The sequence below is a fragment of the Labeo rohita genome, chromosome 13, assembly GCF_022985175.1.
Source record: "Labeo rohita strain BAU-BD-2019 chromosome 13, IGBB_LRoh.1.0, whole genome shotgun sequence".
Classification (NCBI taxonomy): domain Eukaryota; kingdom Metazoa; phylum Chordata; class Actinopteri; order Cypriniformes; family Cyprinidae; genus Labeo; species Labeo rohita.
Genome location: NC_066881.1, coordinates 33,358,670 through 33,377,045, shown reverse-complemented (window position 1 = coordinate 33,377,045; position 18,376 = coordinate 33,358,670). Strand labels below are relative to the sequence as shown.

General features: G+C 31.3%; 2 protein-coding genes across 5 annotated transcripts in view; both read right to left on the bottom strand.

The window, feature by feature from the left end:
* The window catches only part of LOC127175708 (spectrin beta chain, non-erythrocytic 1), a 70,810-nt gene extending 56,239 nt beyond the window's left edge, over positions 1 to 14,571 (bottom strand). For 3 of the 4 annotated variants that reach the window (XM_051126956.1, XM_051126957.1, XM_051126959.1), the window contains exons 1-3: positions 14,116 to 14,571; positions 11,424 to 11,492; positions 6,293 to 6,445 (exon numbers count right to left, since the gene is read on the bottom strand). In XM_051126956.1, the coding sequence (XP_050982913.1) occupies positions 6,293 to 6,445; positions 11,424 to 11,492; positions 14,116 to 14,571 (678 nt within the window). Of the gene's footprint in view, positions 1 to 6,292; positions 6,446 to 11,423; positions 11,493 to 11,841; positions 12,002 to 14,115 lie in introns of those variants that run through there. The other variant, XM_051126958.1, reaches the window with a different exon arrangement.
* Positions 14,572 to 14,633: 62 nt separating this feature from the next.
* LOC127175711 (protein myomixer) lies at positions 14,634 to 15,327 on the bottom strand. Its single transcript, XM_051126967.1, has one exon. The coding sequence runs from the start codon at positions 14,859 to 14,861 to the stop codon at positions 14,634 to 14,636; it is 228 nt and encodes a 75-aa protein (XP_050982924.1). The 5' UTR covers positions 14,862 to 15,327.
* Between the last annotated feature and the right edge of the window lie 3,049 nt (positions 15,328 to 18,376).

Sequence of the window (18,376 nt, the reverse complement as noted above, 5' to 3'; positions counted from 1 at the left end):
ATAATATAATATAATATAATATAATATAATATAATATAATATAATATAATATAATATAATATATTATATGCATGACTGAACAAATCACTCCCCAAGATGACTCGTTCTTCGCGAGTCACTTTAAAGATTCGTTCAAAATGGACGAATTGTTCAAGAACGAGGATGAAGATTTGACTATTACTCCCTCTAATAAATATTACTGAAGAAACCTGGTCAAATGGCAATTCTATGCAAAATTTCAGAACTATTTACACTAGATCACATCACAGAGGATGTCAGTTTCATCCTTTCTGTTTTTTCTTTGGATTTTATTGTTAATGCTTGAAACATGAACACATGTTGAGACACTTAAGGCCCATTTTACGCTCGCTTAATTTTCTGAGCGCTCTGGAAACACAATATTAAGCAAATAGATTTTAAAAGCAGCACATGTGCTGTGAAGTTATAGTCGCTCTCTATTATTTCACACTGAGGAAAGTGAAGTTCCTCTGCGACTTCTTGTTTTTGAAGAAAATAGCGATTACTTATGTCTCGACTTACAGAAACACTTCAGAAACGTCATCGGGAGATTGCTCACCGTTTCTCAGATATCACGTTATGAGCAGTAAAGGTTTCTTTTGGCCGGAGCTCACGGATTGTTGCATAAGGCTTTTGAGAGCACCATTTCTGGCCATGTTTGCACTGCGCGAATAGAAACCAGCTGGCCGAGTCCAGATAGGTCCTGGACATGTTTATTTGGTATGAACACAATGTATGACCACTGGCGGTCTTCAAAAAGCCCACCCACATCAGTACAAACCAAACGACTGTTAAATGAAGTTGTCATTTCTGCAAGACTACACGCATGTGATCTCCAACACCAATAAAACCAACAAATCGGGATAAATATAAGGAGACAGCTTAGGATAATTATTAGTGCTGCTGGCTATAGAAACCAACACTACTGCTATAGGGCATATTAAAATATTAAACTTCACCTCATAATTCGTCCCAGACAGACATGATTAATTTCTGAGGACACCGTCTGTTATTATTTTTACTTGACTTCTTTACCTTTTTAAGAAAATATAAAATCAAGTCAACTCATGTGCACTGTAAAATATTTCAACATCCTTTAGCTTAAAAAAAAAAAAAAGAATATAATCAAATTTGGCTGTACAAGTTATTTCAAATATGTTTTTTCATTTTTTGGCTAAATCTGGGTCTAACGCAGTATATTATTATAGTTTTTATTTATATTTTGAATACATTTCTATTTTTAAATTTTCCATTTTAGTTTGTTTTAAATTTAGGTAAAGTTTTAGTAATTTTATTGTGTTTTTGTCATTTTTAATTTTTTTTTTTAAATGTCTATAGAGTTTATTCATTTTTGCTTCCATTTTAGCTATTTTAGTACATCAAGTTAAACTAACTTTATTTTTATCATTTTTGTATATTTTGCATTTAATTTTAATTTTATTAGAATTTTAGGTAGTTTTAGTAAATTTGTTGTGTTTTCTGTCTTTTAATATTTTTATTTTGTAGTTTTTATTCATTTTTACTTCCATTTTAGTTATTTTAGTACATCAATTTAAAGTAATGTAAAATATTTTAAATCAGTTTTTATTTTTTGTTGTTTTAATATTTTGCATTTTAATTTCCATTTTGTTCTAATTTTAGTAATGGTAAATTTGTTGTGTTTTCGGCCATTTTTAAAATTTTTATTTTTTATTCATTTTTACTTCCATTACTTATTTTACTACATCATGTTAAACTAATGTAAAATATTTTGAATCAGTTTTTATTTTTATATTTTTTGTTTAATATTTTGCATTTTAATTTTCATTTCGTTCTAATTTTAGTTCGTTTTGGTAAATTCGTTGCGTATTTCCGTCATTTTTAACATTTTATCTTTTATTGATTTTTACTTCCATTTTAGTTATTTTAGTACATCAAGTTACACCAACATAAAATATTTCTGATCAGTTTTTATTTTTAGATTTTTTGTTTTAATATTTTGCATTTTAATTCCCATTTTGTTCTAATTTCTGTTAGTTTTAGTAAGAATTTTGTTGCTTTTCTGTCATTTTTAATACTTTAGTTTTTTTTATACAAGTTTTTTGTACAAGTTAAAATAACAAAATATTTCTATTTATTTTTAGATTTTTAGATTTAATATTTTAATTTAGTCATTTTAAAAGTAATTTTGTTGCATGTTAACTGTCATTTTAATTATTTTTATTTTTTATTAATTTTTACTTTCATTTTAGCCATATTTGTGCATCGACTTAAACTAATGTAAAATTGTTCAAATCAGTTTTTATTTTTATCTTTTTAGTTTTCATTTTAATTAAGGTTAGTTATTTGTTGTCTGCCTGTCATTTCCATAGTTTTTCCCCTTTTTAAATATGTATATGTTTTATTAATTGTTATCTCATTTTTAATTTGAGATATTTTATTACATCAAGTACATCAATATTGCCTTGGCAAAGAGCTGAAATTTCGGTTAAGGTTTATTTCAAGTAGCCTTTTCAGTTTTAGATTTTTTATTTGATTTTTTCAGGCTTCAGTTTTAGTTTTTATAACCCGAGTAAATACTTAAAAAATTGGTAAATTATTTTAATTATTTCAAGTCATGAAAACCATATGCTGCCATGACTTACTGATCATATCGCTTTTATTGTGGTCTTAGAGGTTCAGTATAAAGCCAATCTTTCTCAGATCAAAAACACGCAGGAGATACACATCACATGTGGTCAAGAAAAACAAACTCGCCACAATGCTTGGCAAGATCTCAGAGTGCAGATAAAAAAATAATATGATGTCACTTCTAATAAAAGATCAGCCATTATTTTTAATGGCTTCCCACAGGCTCAAAGGTATTTCTATATTCGCGGCCTGTGTAAACAGCTCTATCGCCTCATTTCTACCCCACCGTGACGAGAAACCCATGACTTCATACTTTGTTTCTTTCACTTCCCTTTAAAACAATAGTCTGTTTTGCAAGAAATAACATTCTGTAAATCATAACCAATGTTTTGGTAAAATGATACAGCTGTAGATGTCATCAGCGCGACTGAGGTCATGCAGGTTCTCCAACTTCCGTCTTTGAGTAAATTGACAAAAGGAAAACCTGTGAAACCGATATCTATGAAGTTATTTGGTTAGGAAATGTTTGATTTAAAGTGAAAACTCTTCCTCATACCTGTGGTTAGTTTGTGTCTTGTTGATGAGACAAGTGCTATCAGATTACAAATCAGAAGCATGATTTCACCTGAAAACCAGTGAAAAAATCCCACAGATTTACACAAGCATTCAGAATTGTGGGGTCATTTTCTCAAAAGCAGTCTCTTCTGCTTACCAAGGCTGCATTTATTTGATCAAAAAATACAGCTAAACCATTAAAAATTTAATATACTATTACAATTTAAAGTAACTATTTTCTATTTGAATATATATAAAAACGTATTTTTTTTGCTGTGATCAAAGCTGAATTTTCAGCATCATTACTCCTTCAGAAATCCTTCTAATATGCTGATTTGTTGATAATGGGAAAACATGCTACTGTAACATCCACCTAGGAACAACAGAACACCTCAGCAATTCCATAGCAACACCCTAGCAACAAGAGAACACCTCAGTGACTCCACAGCAACACCCTAGAAACAAGAGAACACCTTAAAGACTCCATAGCAACACTCTATCAACAAGAGAAAATCTCAGTGAGTCTATAGCAACACCCTGGCAACAAAAGAACATTTCAGCAACTGCATAGCAACACCCTAGCAACAAGAGAACACCTCAGTGACTCCATAGCAACACCCTAGAAACAAGAGAAACCTCAGGACTTCCATAGCAACACCCTAGCAACAAGAGAACACCTCAGTGTCTCCATAGCAACACCCTGGCAACAAGAGAACACCTCTGTGACCCCATAACACCCCCCTGGCAACAAGATAAAACCTCAGTGACTTCATAGCAACACCCTATCAACAGGAGAACACCTCAGTGTCTCCATAGCAACACCCTGGCAACAAGATAAAACCTCTGACTCCATAGCAAAACCCTATCAACAAGAGAACACCTCAGCAATTCCAAAGCAACAACGTAGCAACTGCAGAACACACTAATATCACGCAACTTTTGAACAGGCACATTTCCTTCAAAAAAAGAAAAAAAATCTAGTTTGTTTTAATTATAGAAATTATAGAATTAACCCATTTTTATGTGAATCCCTAAAGGGTCTTATGGGGCAATCCTAAAGAGCGCTGGAGGATGTATTGACTTTAATTTACCTTTCTTAAACGCAGGCCAATTTCCACATCCTTGACTCTATAATGCTACACTAACACAGATTCATCAGTGCTATCGGTCAACCGAATCGCCCATAAAGAGATGGAGGCTTTGCCCAACACGAATAATCATCCAAAGGCCATTTCCTAAACGAATGGCAGCGTTTCTTCAGCCTATTAACATTAACGACGTGTTACAAGTCCTGACGCTCGTCTGTCATCTAAAACACTGTGCTGCCCACTTCACTTTCGCTCAGTAAATCTCACGGGTCACTCGGGCTGCTGACAGTCGGACTGGAGCGCAGCAGCTGCGTCCTGCAGCAAATCTCCCCGAAAAATGTCCTTGTATGTCAGAGCGAGCGTGGCGATGAGATAACGTGAGCGCTCGAGCGGCTCAGTTTAGTCTCAGAAGGCCAGAGGCGTGAATAGACGCGGCCAAACAATGATCTCATCCCAAAATAATTGCTTCTCTTGTGGCTGTTCCCTTCCCTCCCACTCCCCTGTGCTGCCCGCTCTCCAACTTCAGACAAAAAGACAGAAAGAAAAGAAACAGAGGGGCTTGAACAAGGTCAGAAGGGCCAGGACTGTCTGTTTCCACCTTTATCTACAGTTTTTTTTTTTTGTCTGTACAATGCAAGTGTAATTTTCCACATTAGAGATGCAACCACTCCACCGATTCAGTTTAGCTGGAAAAAATCAAAAGTGACCAAACACAGGCCCACCTATTCAAAGAGACAAAAACCCAATGTCATTTCCAGCGATGCTGGAAATATTAAAACAAAGGTTGAATTTCAGCTGACAAATTGAAGCAAAATGAATGGTGAATGAATTAGACTGATTTCACCCCAAAATCCAGAACTAAAGATATTTTGCATAAAGAAAATAAAGCTTTTTTTGTGCATTTTTACTTAATTTCCCTCCAATTACTAAAAAGTAATTTAAACTTTAGTTATTTAAACTGTATTTTTTATATTATATAAAATATATATTTTATCATGTTATTAAAAGTTGTAATTAAATTGTTATTATAATATACATTAGTTAATTACTTAATTTATGCAGACTTAAATTAATTATTGCAATATTTTTGTTGTTAAAACTGTTGCATGTAAAATGTGAATCATCTTAAATTGCTTTTAAAAATAGATTAATTTCTTTATGCAAAAATACAATTTTTCACACAATTTTCCCCTCAATATTGATTTCTATAGAATGTTATAAAAGATAATGACATATTATTTAAATTGTATTTTCTTCATATTATACACAATATTTTTTATAGAATAAAAATGTTTATATTATAAAAAGTTCTATTTATTTTAATATCATATTAGTATAATTTGCACTATTTAATTACCAACTTAAGCTGATTTTAAATAATTATTGCAATATTTTATTGTTAAAATACACTGTTACAATGTAAAAAAATATCTTAATAGGTTTTAAAAAATAATTCATTTCTTTATGTAAAAACACAATATTTCATTGTATTTTCCCACTTTAATTTCCATAAAATTTATATAATCTAAACTGCATCTTAATGATATCATCTAAATTGTATTTTATTATATATAAATATAAATATTTTATTAATATATATTTTTAATATATAAAATATGTTTATATTACATAAATGTTTTATATTTTAAAAATATAGATTTTTTAAATTGTAAATTGTATTTAATATGTTTATTCATGTTAGTACAATTTGCAAAAATGCATAAAATGGATATTTTTTATTTTAAATAAAATCACCTGAGAAAATGTGTGTGTATATTTTTATCCATGTCTCAAATCCAATAAACAAAATTTGTAAGCAACATTGACCATATTGTTACATATTTTTTTGCTGTTTTAAGAAAATGCCTTGCATGTCTTAAATGCAATAAAATCATCTGCCAAATGCATAAAATCCAAATGAATAACACATAAAATGGTGCTGCTAAACCGTTTCATTTTTTATTCTGTGAACAATTTGTTAAAGCAATCTCGATTTTTATTTACAAGTACAGCAATCCTACCTGAGTGATCTCCTTATTGAAGATGGCGTTTTGTTGGGTAAAACTGTTTTCATTCTGCACTGTTGAGACTTTAGAAACCAAACACATGTCCTTGTGCTCGCAGGGCAAACTATCCGCCACATCCTTTCTTGCTTGAGTTCTGAGTATCTGGGTCTGTGTGGAAAGAAATATGAAATTATCACTTATTCATGGGAAAAACTGGTAATATATACACAAGCTAAAACATCTGAATGCTGCACTGGTGGGCCTGAGAAGCCTGTGTGATGTCATCGTGAGTTTATATTGAGAGCAAGACGCTTACAGAATGGAAGAGCTGCGAAACAAGTCTGGGCAAGAAACGGGGTCATTTCAGATCACTGGAACGTGGGGCCACAAAACCACAAAGTAAATTCCCACAGTGATTATGTCATTGATGACTACGTGTGAGGAAGAGCAGCTCATCGGGACCATTCATGCCTGAATAGGTGACGAATCAACCACAACAACACAATGTATAAGAAGGGAATGAGAAAACACATTGGTGAACTCAGGTACTACTCATTTACAGTGTCTCCAATCATAATATTTTAAGTCTGCAACCAGGTTTAGACGTTAACGTGAGCTTGTGGGAGAAAAAAAAATCCATCAAAATGAAAAAATGCCCCACAAATTCAAGATAAACAGGCACTTTTTAACCAATCACACACGTTTCTGTTGCGCCTACGAACGCAACAGCCAATCAGACGCGTTTAGATTAGTCAGTTCTAAAACTGAGCCAATCAGAGCGTTCAGATTAGTCATCGCTGAGTTCTGTTGCACAAATTCTCTCACCATAAGCAACAAAGAGCAGAAAAGATGTAATTAAGAGTTTCATTTCGCAGCTTCAGTGATTATAATGTGAGTTTCTGTGAAAGTGCGTAACTCGTGCTAGATTAACTTCATGCTAGCTTTTAACAGGTAATGACATGGGTTATAAAACAGTAAGCAATTGCAAATTCATGTCAGACGGTCTTACGTAACGAAAAGCCACCGTCAGCACAACCAGTGACGATAATGGCGGTGAGGACACATTTAAAGCGCTCGAACGATTTGACAAACTAAATGAAGTCAGGAAACATCTGTGGCAATGTTAGGAAAGGGCGGCCCATTACATCAACACATCATCACAATCATAAATAAAAGATGAGATCATATGTTTGTGTTGCAAAAACATTGCCCTACAAAAAAAAAATAAAAATCATCTTCATCTGTGTCTTTGTCTTGTTTTCCAATATTTAACATCCTTTAAGAAAAATACAATTACTTGAGAAGCAAATGCAACCACTCAGCCATTTGTTTATCCTTTATCATAATAATTATTAAATATATATGGGTTTTATAAAGTATAACAGACAAAACCATAAAAAAAATGTTACTTGAAAAAAAAACTGAAAGAATATAAAACACCAAAAGATAAATAAATTAAAGCAATATATATATATTCTTTTTTTCTTCTCTTTTAGCATCTTGATGTACTAAAATAACTAAAACTTTAGCGGAAATAAAAATATATTGATATAAACATTAGCTAATACAAATGGCAAAAACACACAACAGCTAAAACAATTAAAATTAAAACAGGAAATACAAAAAAAAAAAAAACTAACTAAATACAACAACAAAAAAGTTATATATAATAATTATAAATAAATGTAAACATTTAAAACGGTACTTTATATATTATAGTAACCACCTAATAAAAATGACAAAAAAAAAAACAAAAAAAAAACAACAATAACAGAAAATACAAAAATAAAACTTTTGTGTGTGTGTGTGTGTATATGTATATACATGTATATATTTATAATATATATAATGTGTGTATATATATATATATGTAAACATTTAAAAAAGGCACTTTATTTATGCATTATAGTATATTTTCTATATACTGTTTTTGTAAGTATTAATTATAAATGCAAATAAATGTAATTTTAAAATAAAGTTATTAAAATTATATAGTTTATTCAAATAATTTATTTAATATTTTGTAATTAATGTTTTTTTATTAATTGGTCACAAATCCAATAAGGAAAATTTGTCACATAGAAAAACAAAACACAACAAAATTAAAACTGAAACTAATATAAAAAACACAAAATACAAAACTAAAACAAATAAAAAAAATGTATTAAAAAAATTAAAAACTATAATAGTATCTCAACGATACAAAATAATTAACATACAAACACAAAAATAAAAACTAAATACTAAATAATAACATAAAACTAAATAAAAAAAGTAAAAAAGTACCTTATTGATAAAACCAAATTTATTTTTGTATATCATTAGAACATTTTCCAAAAAATGTAAATAAATTATTTTTATAATAAAATGAAGTGAATAACTTTATTATTATTATTATTATTATAAAGCAATATTTCACATTTTCCTTTAGCATTTTGATTATACTAAACTAAAACTACAGCTGAAATAAAAAATTATACCTATATAAATATTAAAACTAATAAAAATTACAACAAAACAACAAAATTGAAACTAAAAAACTAGACAAAAATATATTTATTTTTATTTATTCATTTATTTATTTATTAAGCATATTTATTTATTTTTCTTGTTTTAAGCAAAGTAATAATAATAAAATAAACTAAAATGGTTTACACACTCCAAATTCGCAAGAAAACCCAATTTGCCAGTGTTTTAAGACAAATGCACCTAATTGAACATACAAGAAACTAAATATCATTTACTTCTCAGGTCGTTTTAAGTCTGTTTAGATCCTTTTACTGGAAAACAAAACAAAAGGAGTGCTAAAGGTAAAGAATTTTGCAGTGTGTAAATCTAATGGAGGCCTCATATGTGCTGAGGCGCTCCATCATTTGGATTGGCGTGTCCCGTCCATGTCCAGAGACTCTGAGTGTCATCGCATCCTGTATGACCTCATGTTTTCCAGATCGCCGATGCGCTCGGCCTGGTCACACTCGCGTGGCGCCCGATCGCAGATGACTCAAGCCTTGGCCTGAAGACGTCAGGCTGCGACCGGTTTGTTTTGAGTGCTGATTTCCCTTAATGTTGCGAGTAAACATTTATTTCGCAGGCATCGTGCCTCGCGAACAACAGCGCTGAGCGCAGGTGGCCCCGACCGCAGCCGCCATCTCATCAAAGGGCGGTCCGCTTTTTAAGGGCCGAGGCTCGCATTAACCCAAAACGGCTGTAAAAGTTTCACCGCTGCTTTTTCCTCTGCAAAACCCAACTGAACACTTAAAATAATAAGTCGTTTAGGTTTGGCCCGCTGCGCCACTGACATCACTTCCTAAATTCCAAGAGCCCATTATCTTATATACATCTGGCTATGGCTGAACACAAACCACTCAAGAGGGAATTCAGTCAAAATTAAATTCTGCTGCACACAGGTCTGGGGTCAGTCGTGTGCTTCAGACCTTTTTACAAAGGTCGAGAAACAAGTACAAGAAATGCAAACCGATACACCAACGGAGAGATGATACAGTTACAATACCACTGGCTTACTTTGTAAAAGTGACTCTATAGAGTGCAAAAGCCTGTTCTGGAAGTGAAAAACATTAATTTTGATCTACTAAAATAATTAGAATTGAAAAAAAAAAAAAAATAAAAACTATAAAGACGTATTTAAAACAACTAAGATTTTTTTTTTTTAAATAGCTCAATGTAAAATAACTAATAAAGGTAAGAAAAACAAAACAAAATAGTTACAACTTTAACTAAAATAAAAAAAGAAAAACAAACAAAAATTTTTTTTTGTGAATAGTTTATAATAATAATAATAATTATAATAATAATAATAATAAAGCAATATTTCTCATATTCTTTTAGCATCAGCTGAAATAAAAATTAATAATACCTGTATAAATATAAAACTAATAAAAATAACAAACACACAAAATTAAAACAAAAAAAACTAAAAACTAAAATTAAAATAAAAGTAGAAAATACATTAAAAAATACAAATATGTAATAAAAAAATTAAAACAAAAAATTAAACTATAATAGTATATCAATGATACAAAATAATTGACATACAAACACAAAAATAAAAACTAATTTAAAAAAGTACCTGAAATCAAATCTATTTTTGTATATTTAGAATATTTTAATACATTAAAAAAAACGAAATTAATTGTTTTTATAATAAAATGAAGTGAATTGTTAATAATAATAATAATAAAACTAATAAAAAAATGACAAAAACAAAATTAAAAATGATTAAATAACTCAAATTTATTTTGTGTATCAAAATATAATAATAATAATAATAATAATAATAATAATAATAATAACTAATTAAAATGACAAAACACAAAATTAAAAATAAAAAACTTAAATCAAAATGAAAATGAAAATACATTAAAAATTATCCAAAAATATAATAAAAATATTAAACTATAGTAGTATATCAATGATACAAAATAACTGACATACAAACACAGAAAGAAAAACTAATTTAAAAAAAATAGTACCATCAGTGATGAAATTTATTTTTGTATGTTATTAGAATATTTTAATACAGTAAAATATATGGTTTTAATAATAAAATTTTTTAAAAGTTAATTGTTAATAATAATAATTATAATAATAATAACAATTATAAAAAATAATTTCTTGCTTGTTTGATAGTGCAAGTCATCTCGGAGTTCATTTGCCTTATGGCTTTAATTTTTTTTTTTAAATCTTATTTTTAAAAAGAATAGGAAAATAAGCCATTATTTTATTAAGGATTTTATTTTATTATTTTTATATTTTATATTTATTAAGGCTTATTTATATATTACAGTGTATTATATTTTCTATGTAGCATATTATATATAATAATAATAATAATAATAATAATTCATATTATTATTTTTTATACATTTAAAAATGTATATGAAATAAATATAAAATATATACTATATTAAGATTTTATAAATATTTTAAGAAGAAAAAGAAATAAATAAATAATGTATAAACTAGGCCACTAAAAAGAATTGTTTGTTTTTCCATCGCTTTGGATAAAAGTGTCCGCTAAACGCATAAATGTAAAATCAGAGACTAACTGCAAATCTGAATCTTGTGCTCTCAGTCATTTCAGAATATAGTCATTAAGGCTAGTAAATCTAACAAATCATAAAGTTACCTGTGGAGAAGAAGTGAATTTCTCTCGGTCGCCACTACACTGCTTTTCACCATCTTTACACAACAACACCTAAACAAAGACATGAACATTGAGCTGTCATGATTCAAATTCATTATCCAAGACAAATAATACTGTGGTTTTTCATGACCAAACATACAATGAAAACAAAACATGCATATATTAATATACATTTTATATACTTTTTAATTGTATTAATATATTAAGAAGAAATCAAATACTAAATGCAGATCATATAATCTATAATGAAATAAAAATGAGAAATAAACAGAAGCGTTTTCACTAGTGCTATCAGACTTTTGGAGCCCACTGTTTATTTCTATATCGTACAGCGAAAGCGTACAGAAGCTTTTCTCCTGCTGACCCATTGACATGAAACAAAACCTGAGTGAGCACACACTGAATCCTGAAGGTTGACTGTAACAGAATGAAGCCTTTCAGCCGAGCCTCTGACATCATTTGAACTTGAGCAGTGATTCCAGGAAGAGCAGCGTTACATAATAAACACATCATCTGAACCACACAGATCCTGAGCACACGACCGCACTCATCTCCTGCCTTTTCCAGCTTGTGTAAGTCGCATAATACGACGTGCCTATCAGTTCGACGTGGACTCGCATGAACTAATATTAAAGCTGCGAGAGAGTGATGACATCATCAGCCCGGATGAGATCGCCTTCAGTAGTATATTTGTGTACGGCCGTTGCCATGGCATCTCCTCGTGTTTTGATTACGGAAGCTTTTGCTAAACAACGACTTCTCATGTGGATTCTCAAAAAACTCCTCAATAGCAGGGAATGCCATTTTATTACAGAAACGCAACGTTATTGGCCTGAGCAGCTTATGTAAGCGCGTTTAACTCAATGTAATTTAAGTTTACTGCACTTACATGGCATTTTACAGCCTTTCTGTTTTTAATATTTACTGTAATGTAATTTAAATCTTCAACGGCATACGTTTAGAAACGACACAGATGTATAAACATTTATTATTTCTTCTAATTACATATCCACTTAAATATTTATTTTTAAATTGTATTACTGTAATATAATTATTTACATAATTTCTTTAATATTAAATTAAACCTAATAATACGCACAGTAGAAATATCAAAAATATTTTTATTCATACGTTCAGTCATTATATCTATAAAAGCACTCATTTATAAAGCATTTTATGCACTTTAAATATAAAATAAAATATTACTTCTATTAGCATAGATGTATACACATTTACTATTTCATTTAATCACATATCAAATTAAATATCTAGATTAAAATTTTTGTTTGTGCATTTTTTGTCTTAATATTAAATATCTATTTTTAATTTGTATTATTATAACAATATAATATAACATATAATATATATATAACATAATATAACTATAATAATTGTATTAGTAGTCATATTTAGATTTTTGTGCATTTTTTGTCTTCTATTCACATATCAAATTGTTATATTTACATAGTAAATTGTATTACTGTAATATAATATAATATAATAATAGTATTATTCATAGTTAATTTTTGTGCATTTTTTGTCTTTTTTAATCACATATCTATATTTAAATTGTATTATTGTAATATAATATAAAATAATTTAATATAATATAATATAATATAATAATTGTATTATCATTTAGATTTTTCTTTGTGCATTTTTGTCTTAATATTAAATTAAACCTAATAATAAGCACAGTAAAAATATCAAAAATATTTTTTATTCATACATTTATTCATTATATAAAAAAAACTAATTTATAAAGCATTTTATGCATTTTACATATAAAATGAATGCTCATTTTCTCATTTCACCATTAATAATAATAATAATAATAATAATAATAATAATAATAATAAAAGCAACATTAATATTTCAGGTTTTCAGGATAGTGACTTTTTTTAACTTACACATTATGTAACATTAATAAAATATTATACATCTATTAGTATTGTTTATACATGTATTAGTATTATTTCTTCTAATCACATATCAACATAAATATCTATATTAAAATTTGTTTGTGCATTTTCTGTCTTATTATTAAATATCTATTCTTAAATTGCATTATAATATAATAATATAACTGTATTATTAGTCATATTTAGATTTTTGTGCCTTTGTCTTTTCTAATCACTATATCTATATTTAAATTGTATTATTGTAATATAATATAACATAATATAATACACTGTAATATAATAATTCTATTATCATTTAGATTTATTTGTGCATTTTTTCTCTTGATATTAAATTAAACCTAATAATAAACACAGTAAAAATATAAAAAATATTTTTTATTCATACATTCATTCATTACATCTATAAAAGCACTCATTTATAAAGTATCTTATGCATTTTACATATAAAAGAATGCTCATTTCATCATTAATAATAATAATAACTACAACAATAACAGCCTTTTAGGTTTTCAGGATAGCAACTTTTTTTTTTTTTTTTTTTTTTTTTACTTACACATTATGTAATATTAAACAGATTTTTGTAAAAACACAAAAGTCTTTGTACGCCTGCATTAAAAAGCAATGACGCCATCACATAAAACAAGAAAACTTCTCATGAATTCTCATTTGCATATTTTCATTAACTTTCATTCTGACTGGATTTTTTTTAAAGTTCACATATTTACAAATGAAATAAAACAAGCGCGTCTTACCTTGAACTGCGAGCTGGCTTTATTCTCACAGCTGACACCCACAATTTTAGGCAGCTGTGTGTTGGAAGTTGTAATGTTGTTATTGTTATTAATATTCTCAGAGTTGGCTCTTATTTTCTTCAGCTCCATCCCCGGAGTCAGTCTGTCCATCGCAGCCTCCATTCGGCTGGAGATGGTGATTTTACGAATGGATCTGGATGCAGTGTTCGGTGGAGAGACCGTGTTTCGATTCAAGTGGTCGTCGGACATCTCCTCGCGCCGATGCTTCGCCGCGGGTCCGCAGTGTCCGAGATAAAGAGACACCTGTTCGTTCAGGTGCCTCAGTTTGCAGTTATCCGAGAACGTCCTGTTTGGAAGAAAACTGTCGGGAAAGTCTGAGCACTTTGGCACGGCTGGCGCCGAGAGTTTGGTCCCGATGGTGAAAGGTTGGATTTTCCTCACGATGCTCTCTGACATGATTACTTCAGCACTTCTAAATCGCAAATAGAAAGTCCAAACTATATTCGTTCCTATCGAATTTAATTGTCCACCTTCTTGTGCATGTTGAGAATGCACAGGACGCAGCCCAGGATGGCCTCCTTGGACTCCTGGGAACTGATCCGCTCCCAGATGTGGCGCAGCACGGTGCCGAGGTGGCCAGCAGCCGCCGTGAGGCTTCTGCGAAGGAGCTGCACGGCAGAGGCTGCTAATCTGCTACTAAGGAGACTGACAACCAGAGAGCGCAGCAAGAGGAAAACGGCTGGCATGCTGCCGGACTGCGAAGAGAGAGAGAGAGGGAGAGAGGGAAGGAGGAGGAGGGGAAGCTTTCGTGAATGAGGGATGAAGTCACCGAACCGGAGTTTCTGTCAGAGCATGTGCAAAGCGCAGGCAGGGGGAGAGGAGGCTGTAAAGTCTGGCTGTCAAAACTTCCTCTCTGACTGAGAACAGAGGAGCCTGGCGATAAGAGCCGGATGGCGGAGACGGCAAGAGACCCCTCGGTGACCCCCTCGGTCGGGGTGAGGCAACGCAACAACGCAAAACAGAAGCGCTTACCTTTTGAACGTAGTGTAAATATTTAAAAATAGCAGGTCGGCATGTTTCGGAATCTTCCAAAATTCCAAAACTGAAGACGGTCTTCAGATGTTCTCCAGAAAAGATTCTTGGCTTCGATTAAATGCAAAAAAATCTGAAGTGTTTATGCTTCTGATGTGAAATCTGGAGTTGCGTTCGCCTCGGTGTCCGCTCTCAAATGAACCGCTGTGGGCTTTCTCCTCACGTCTTTGTTCTGGGCCTCGGGAACAGTTGTTTCAACAGGTTTCGCCCCAATGAAAGTGCACAAGCTAATTTAGGCAGGGGAATGCCATGTGTTAAGAACAAATGATGCCTTCGGGACTGACCTTTGACCCCTTGACAGCGTGTGGAGCTGAGTGGTCACATTTAGACAGCGGATTTGAACAGCAGAGAAAACAGCGTGATGGAGTGAGATAACAGACGTGACGGGAGTGAAAGTCTGTAAAAGAAGAAAGTTGTTTTAGAATATTAAATATTAACATAGTAACTACATCAGTAACTACATATAAATGACCTGGCAAACACCAAGAACACTCTTAAAATGCCCTAACAGTTCCTCAAAACACCTTTAAGTATAATCGCATAGCAACAGCCACCTAGAACACCTTAGTAATGTACTAAAAACCACCAAGTACACTGAAAAAACAAATAGTAACCACCTAGAAATGCACTAAAATTATGGTTGTGTTCGATTTGATTCTGATTCACAAGCTTGCGATTCGATTCGTTTTCCAATTCAATCCGCTATCGAATATATATATATATACATACACACACATACACACACACACATATATATATATACACATACACACATATATATAGTAGCAGATCCCCTTAAAACTTTGCATGCTTGTTTGGAATCACCTGTCATATGTGCTCACCAGGTTTTGTGAAGTTTCACATTTTCCTTTAGACTTTACAGGATTTTGAGTAAACTCAGACATGCTCCATTTCTAAACGATCCTGTAATAGCTTCCCAAAGGGTAAATTTAAAACATGTTTAATAATTATGGACCTAGAGAGTCCAGAGAATTATTCTGCCATACCACAGTGTTTTTTTCCCCACACTGAGCGAAAAACCTATGGACTAGTTCACAAAAGTAGGTTTTTTACATCTTCTCAATCATTTAACAAATGGTTTGATTGACAGCAATGGTTCTAGAGGCAAAGTTGTCCAGAATGAGAAGTTCTATCATATGATACCATAGGGCTGGGCGATATGGGCAAAAAAACTCACAATTAGGGCTGTGAACGATTAATCACGATTAATTGCATACAAAATAAAAGTTCGAGTTTGCCTAATATATGTGTGTGTACTGTGTATATTTATTATGTATATATAAATACAAACACATTCATGTATATATTTAAGAAATATTTACAAGCATATGTATTTATTATAATTTTTATATAATTTATATTATATATAAATAAAACCATTTTGTATATTAGTAACATATTTCTCATATATATACACATTAATTTGTGTGTATTTATATATACATAATATTTGCACACAGTACGCACACATATATTAGGCAAACTTAAACTTTTATTTTGTATGCAATTAATCGCGATTAATCGTTCACAGCCCTACTCACAATAATCACAATAATTTTTTTCATATCAGTCGATATCGATAATTATCACGATAAATGTCAAATCTTTAGTTTAAAGTCAGATTTTTGCTCCAAAGTGAAAGTTGTAGAAACCAGACCATTAATTTTCCTTAAAATAAATATCTAAATAGAAAAATTAAAGTTATATTGTTTCAAATCAAGAAACAGGTTTGGATGGTCTGATAATGACAATAATAATAATAATAATAACAATAATAATATCGCTTTTTTTGTCTCTTAGAAATGCACATTTGACAGTAGTTTGAGGATGCAGAGGTAAATTTTTGTTCATTATCAATCAGTAATATCTGTAAAAATTGTAGCAACCTCAGTTTTATATGGTTACATTTATTTGGACCCAGTTACATTTTAAATCATGATAAACACAGTTAAAACCACACACAATGGTGCCTCAATATCATGGTAAAAATATAACTACGTGGTTTTATAGGTAGCCTATCTGTATGAAAAACGGTAGTCTAAAAACATTCAGTATAAATGCACACATGCTATGGCTTAATCACAAATACATGCATACTATAATTATATACCATTACTCCTGTAGTAAAAATTCTATGTGAATATCCCAAATTTCTGCCACAATACCATGGTGCAGTGAGTGTTACTACAGTAAATCCATGGTAAATGATGGCGAAGTGTAGACTGAAAAGCCTTCTGACTGTCTCATTGCACACAGCTTTAAACTAGTTTGAATCACAGAGTCAGTGTTTCACACTGGATCCCACAGCGTTGTTTAGTGCTTGCGTGACGGAGCCGTTCACATATCGCTCAAGTTTGTTATTTCTAATGTAGGCGCGTGATAACTGCGCTCATAACGGAAGCAGCGCGGTTGCAATGCGCTAGGTTTTTTCCAGGCGCATACGCACCACATCAAGATAATAAATGCATCTTCTCTAGTGAACTCGGGTTCGCGCAGCACGGCAGTTTGAACTTTGGTCCGAGCGGATAAACGGTCCATGTGGCACGATCCAAATGAGTCGTGCTGTTTCGTTCCGCTTTTGGCACATAAAAATTATACTGAACATTTATCGAACTCTTCATATCGTTTTATCGAGGAAAAAAAAAAAAAAACGCGATAATTATCGTTATCGAATTATCGCCCAAACCTATGATACCAATATCGCATGTGTGTGCGAAAAACCGTGCAATGTACACCCTTGAAAAACGCCCCCCCAGTGGCCAATTTCTTTCAAATTTCTCACAGACCTTTGGGGCCGAGAATCAAACAGGCCCACCAAGTTTCGTTCCGATTGCCCACTGTTAATTTTGTCAAACAGGTGCTCAAACTTCATTGGCCAATGTTTTTTTGAGATGCTCAAATGTCTTTATAGACACTTATGGCACTTTGGACCAAGACCGTACACAGCTATTTTCATGTTGATAGGAAAAATGGTTGTGTAGGTATAGCCATTATTATGTTTTTTCCCTCTTATAGCGCCACCAAATGGCCAAGCTCCACGATTTTCGTCCTGCAACCACAGAATGTGGTTTGGTTCCGATTTGCGAAAAACGCAGGACTGGTTCGCAAAAGTAGGTTTTGCAAAAAAATCCGAAATACCCAAAAATTT

Coding starts and splice junctions, on each gene's coding strand:
- LOC127175711 (XM_051126967.1), bottom strand. CDS start 14,861: ATGCCAGCCGTTTTCCTCTTGCTGCGCTCTCTGGTTGTCAGTCTCCTT.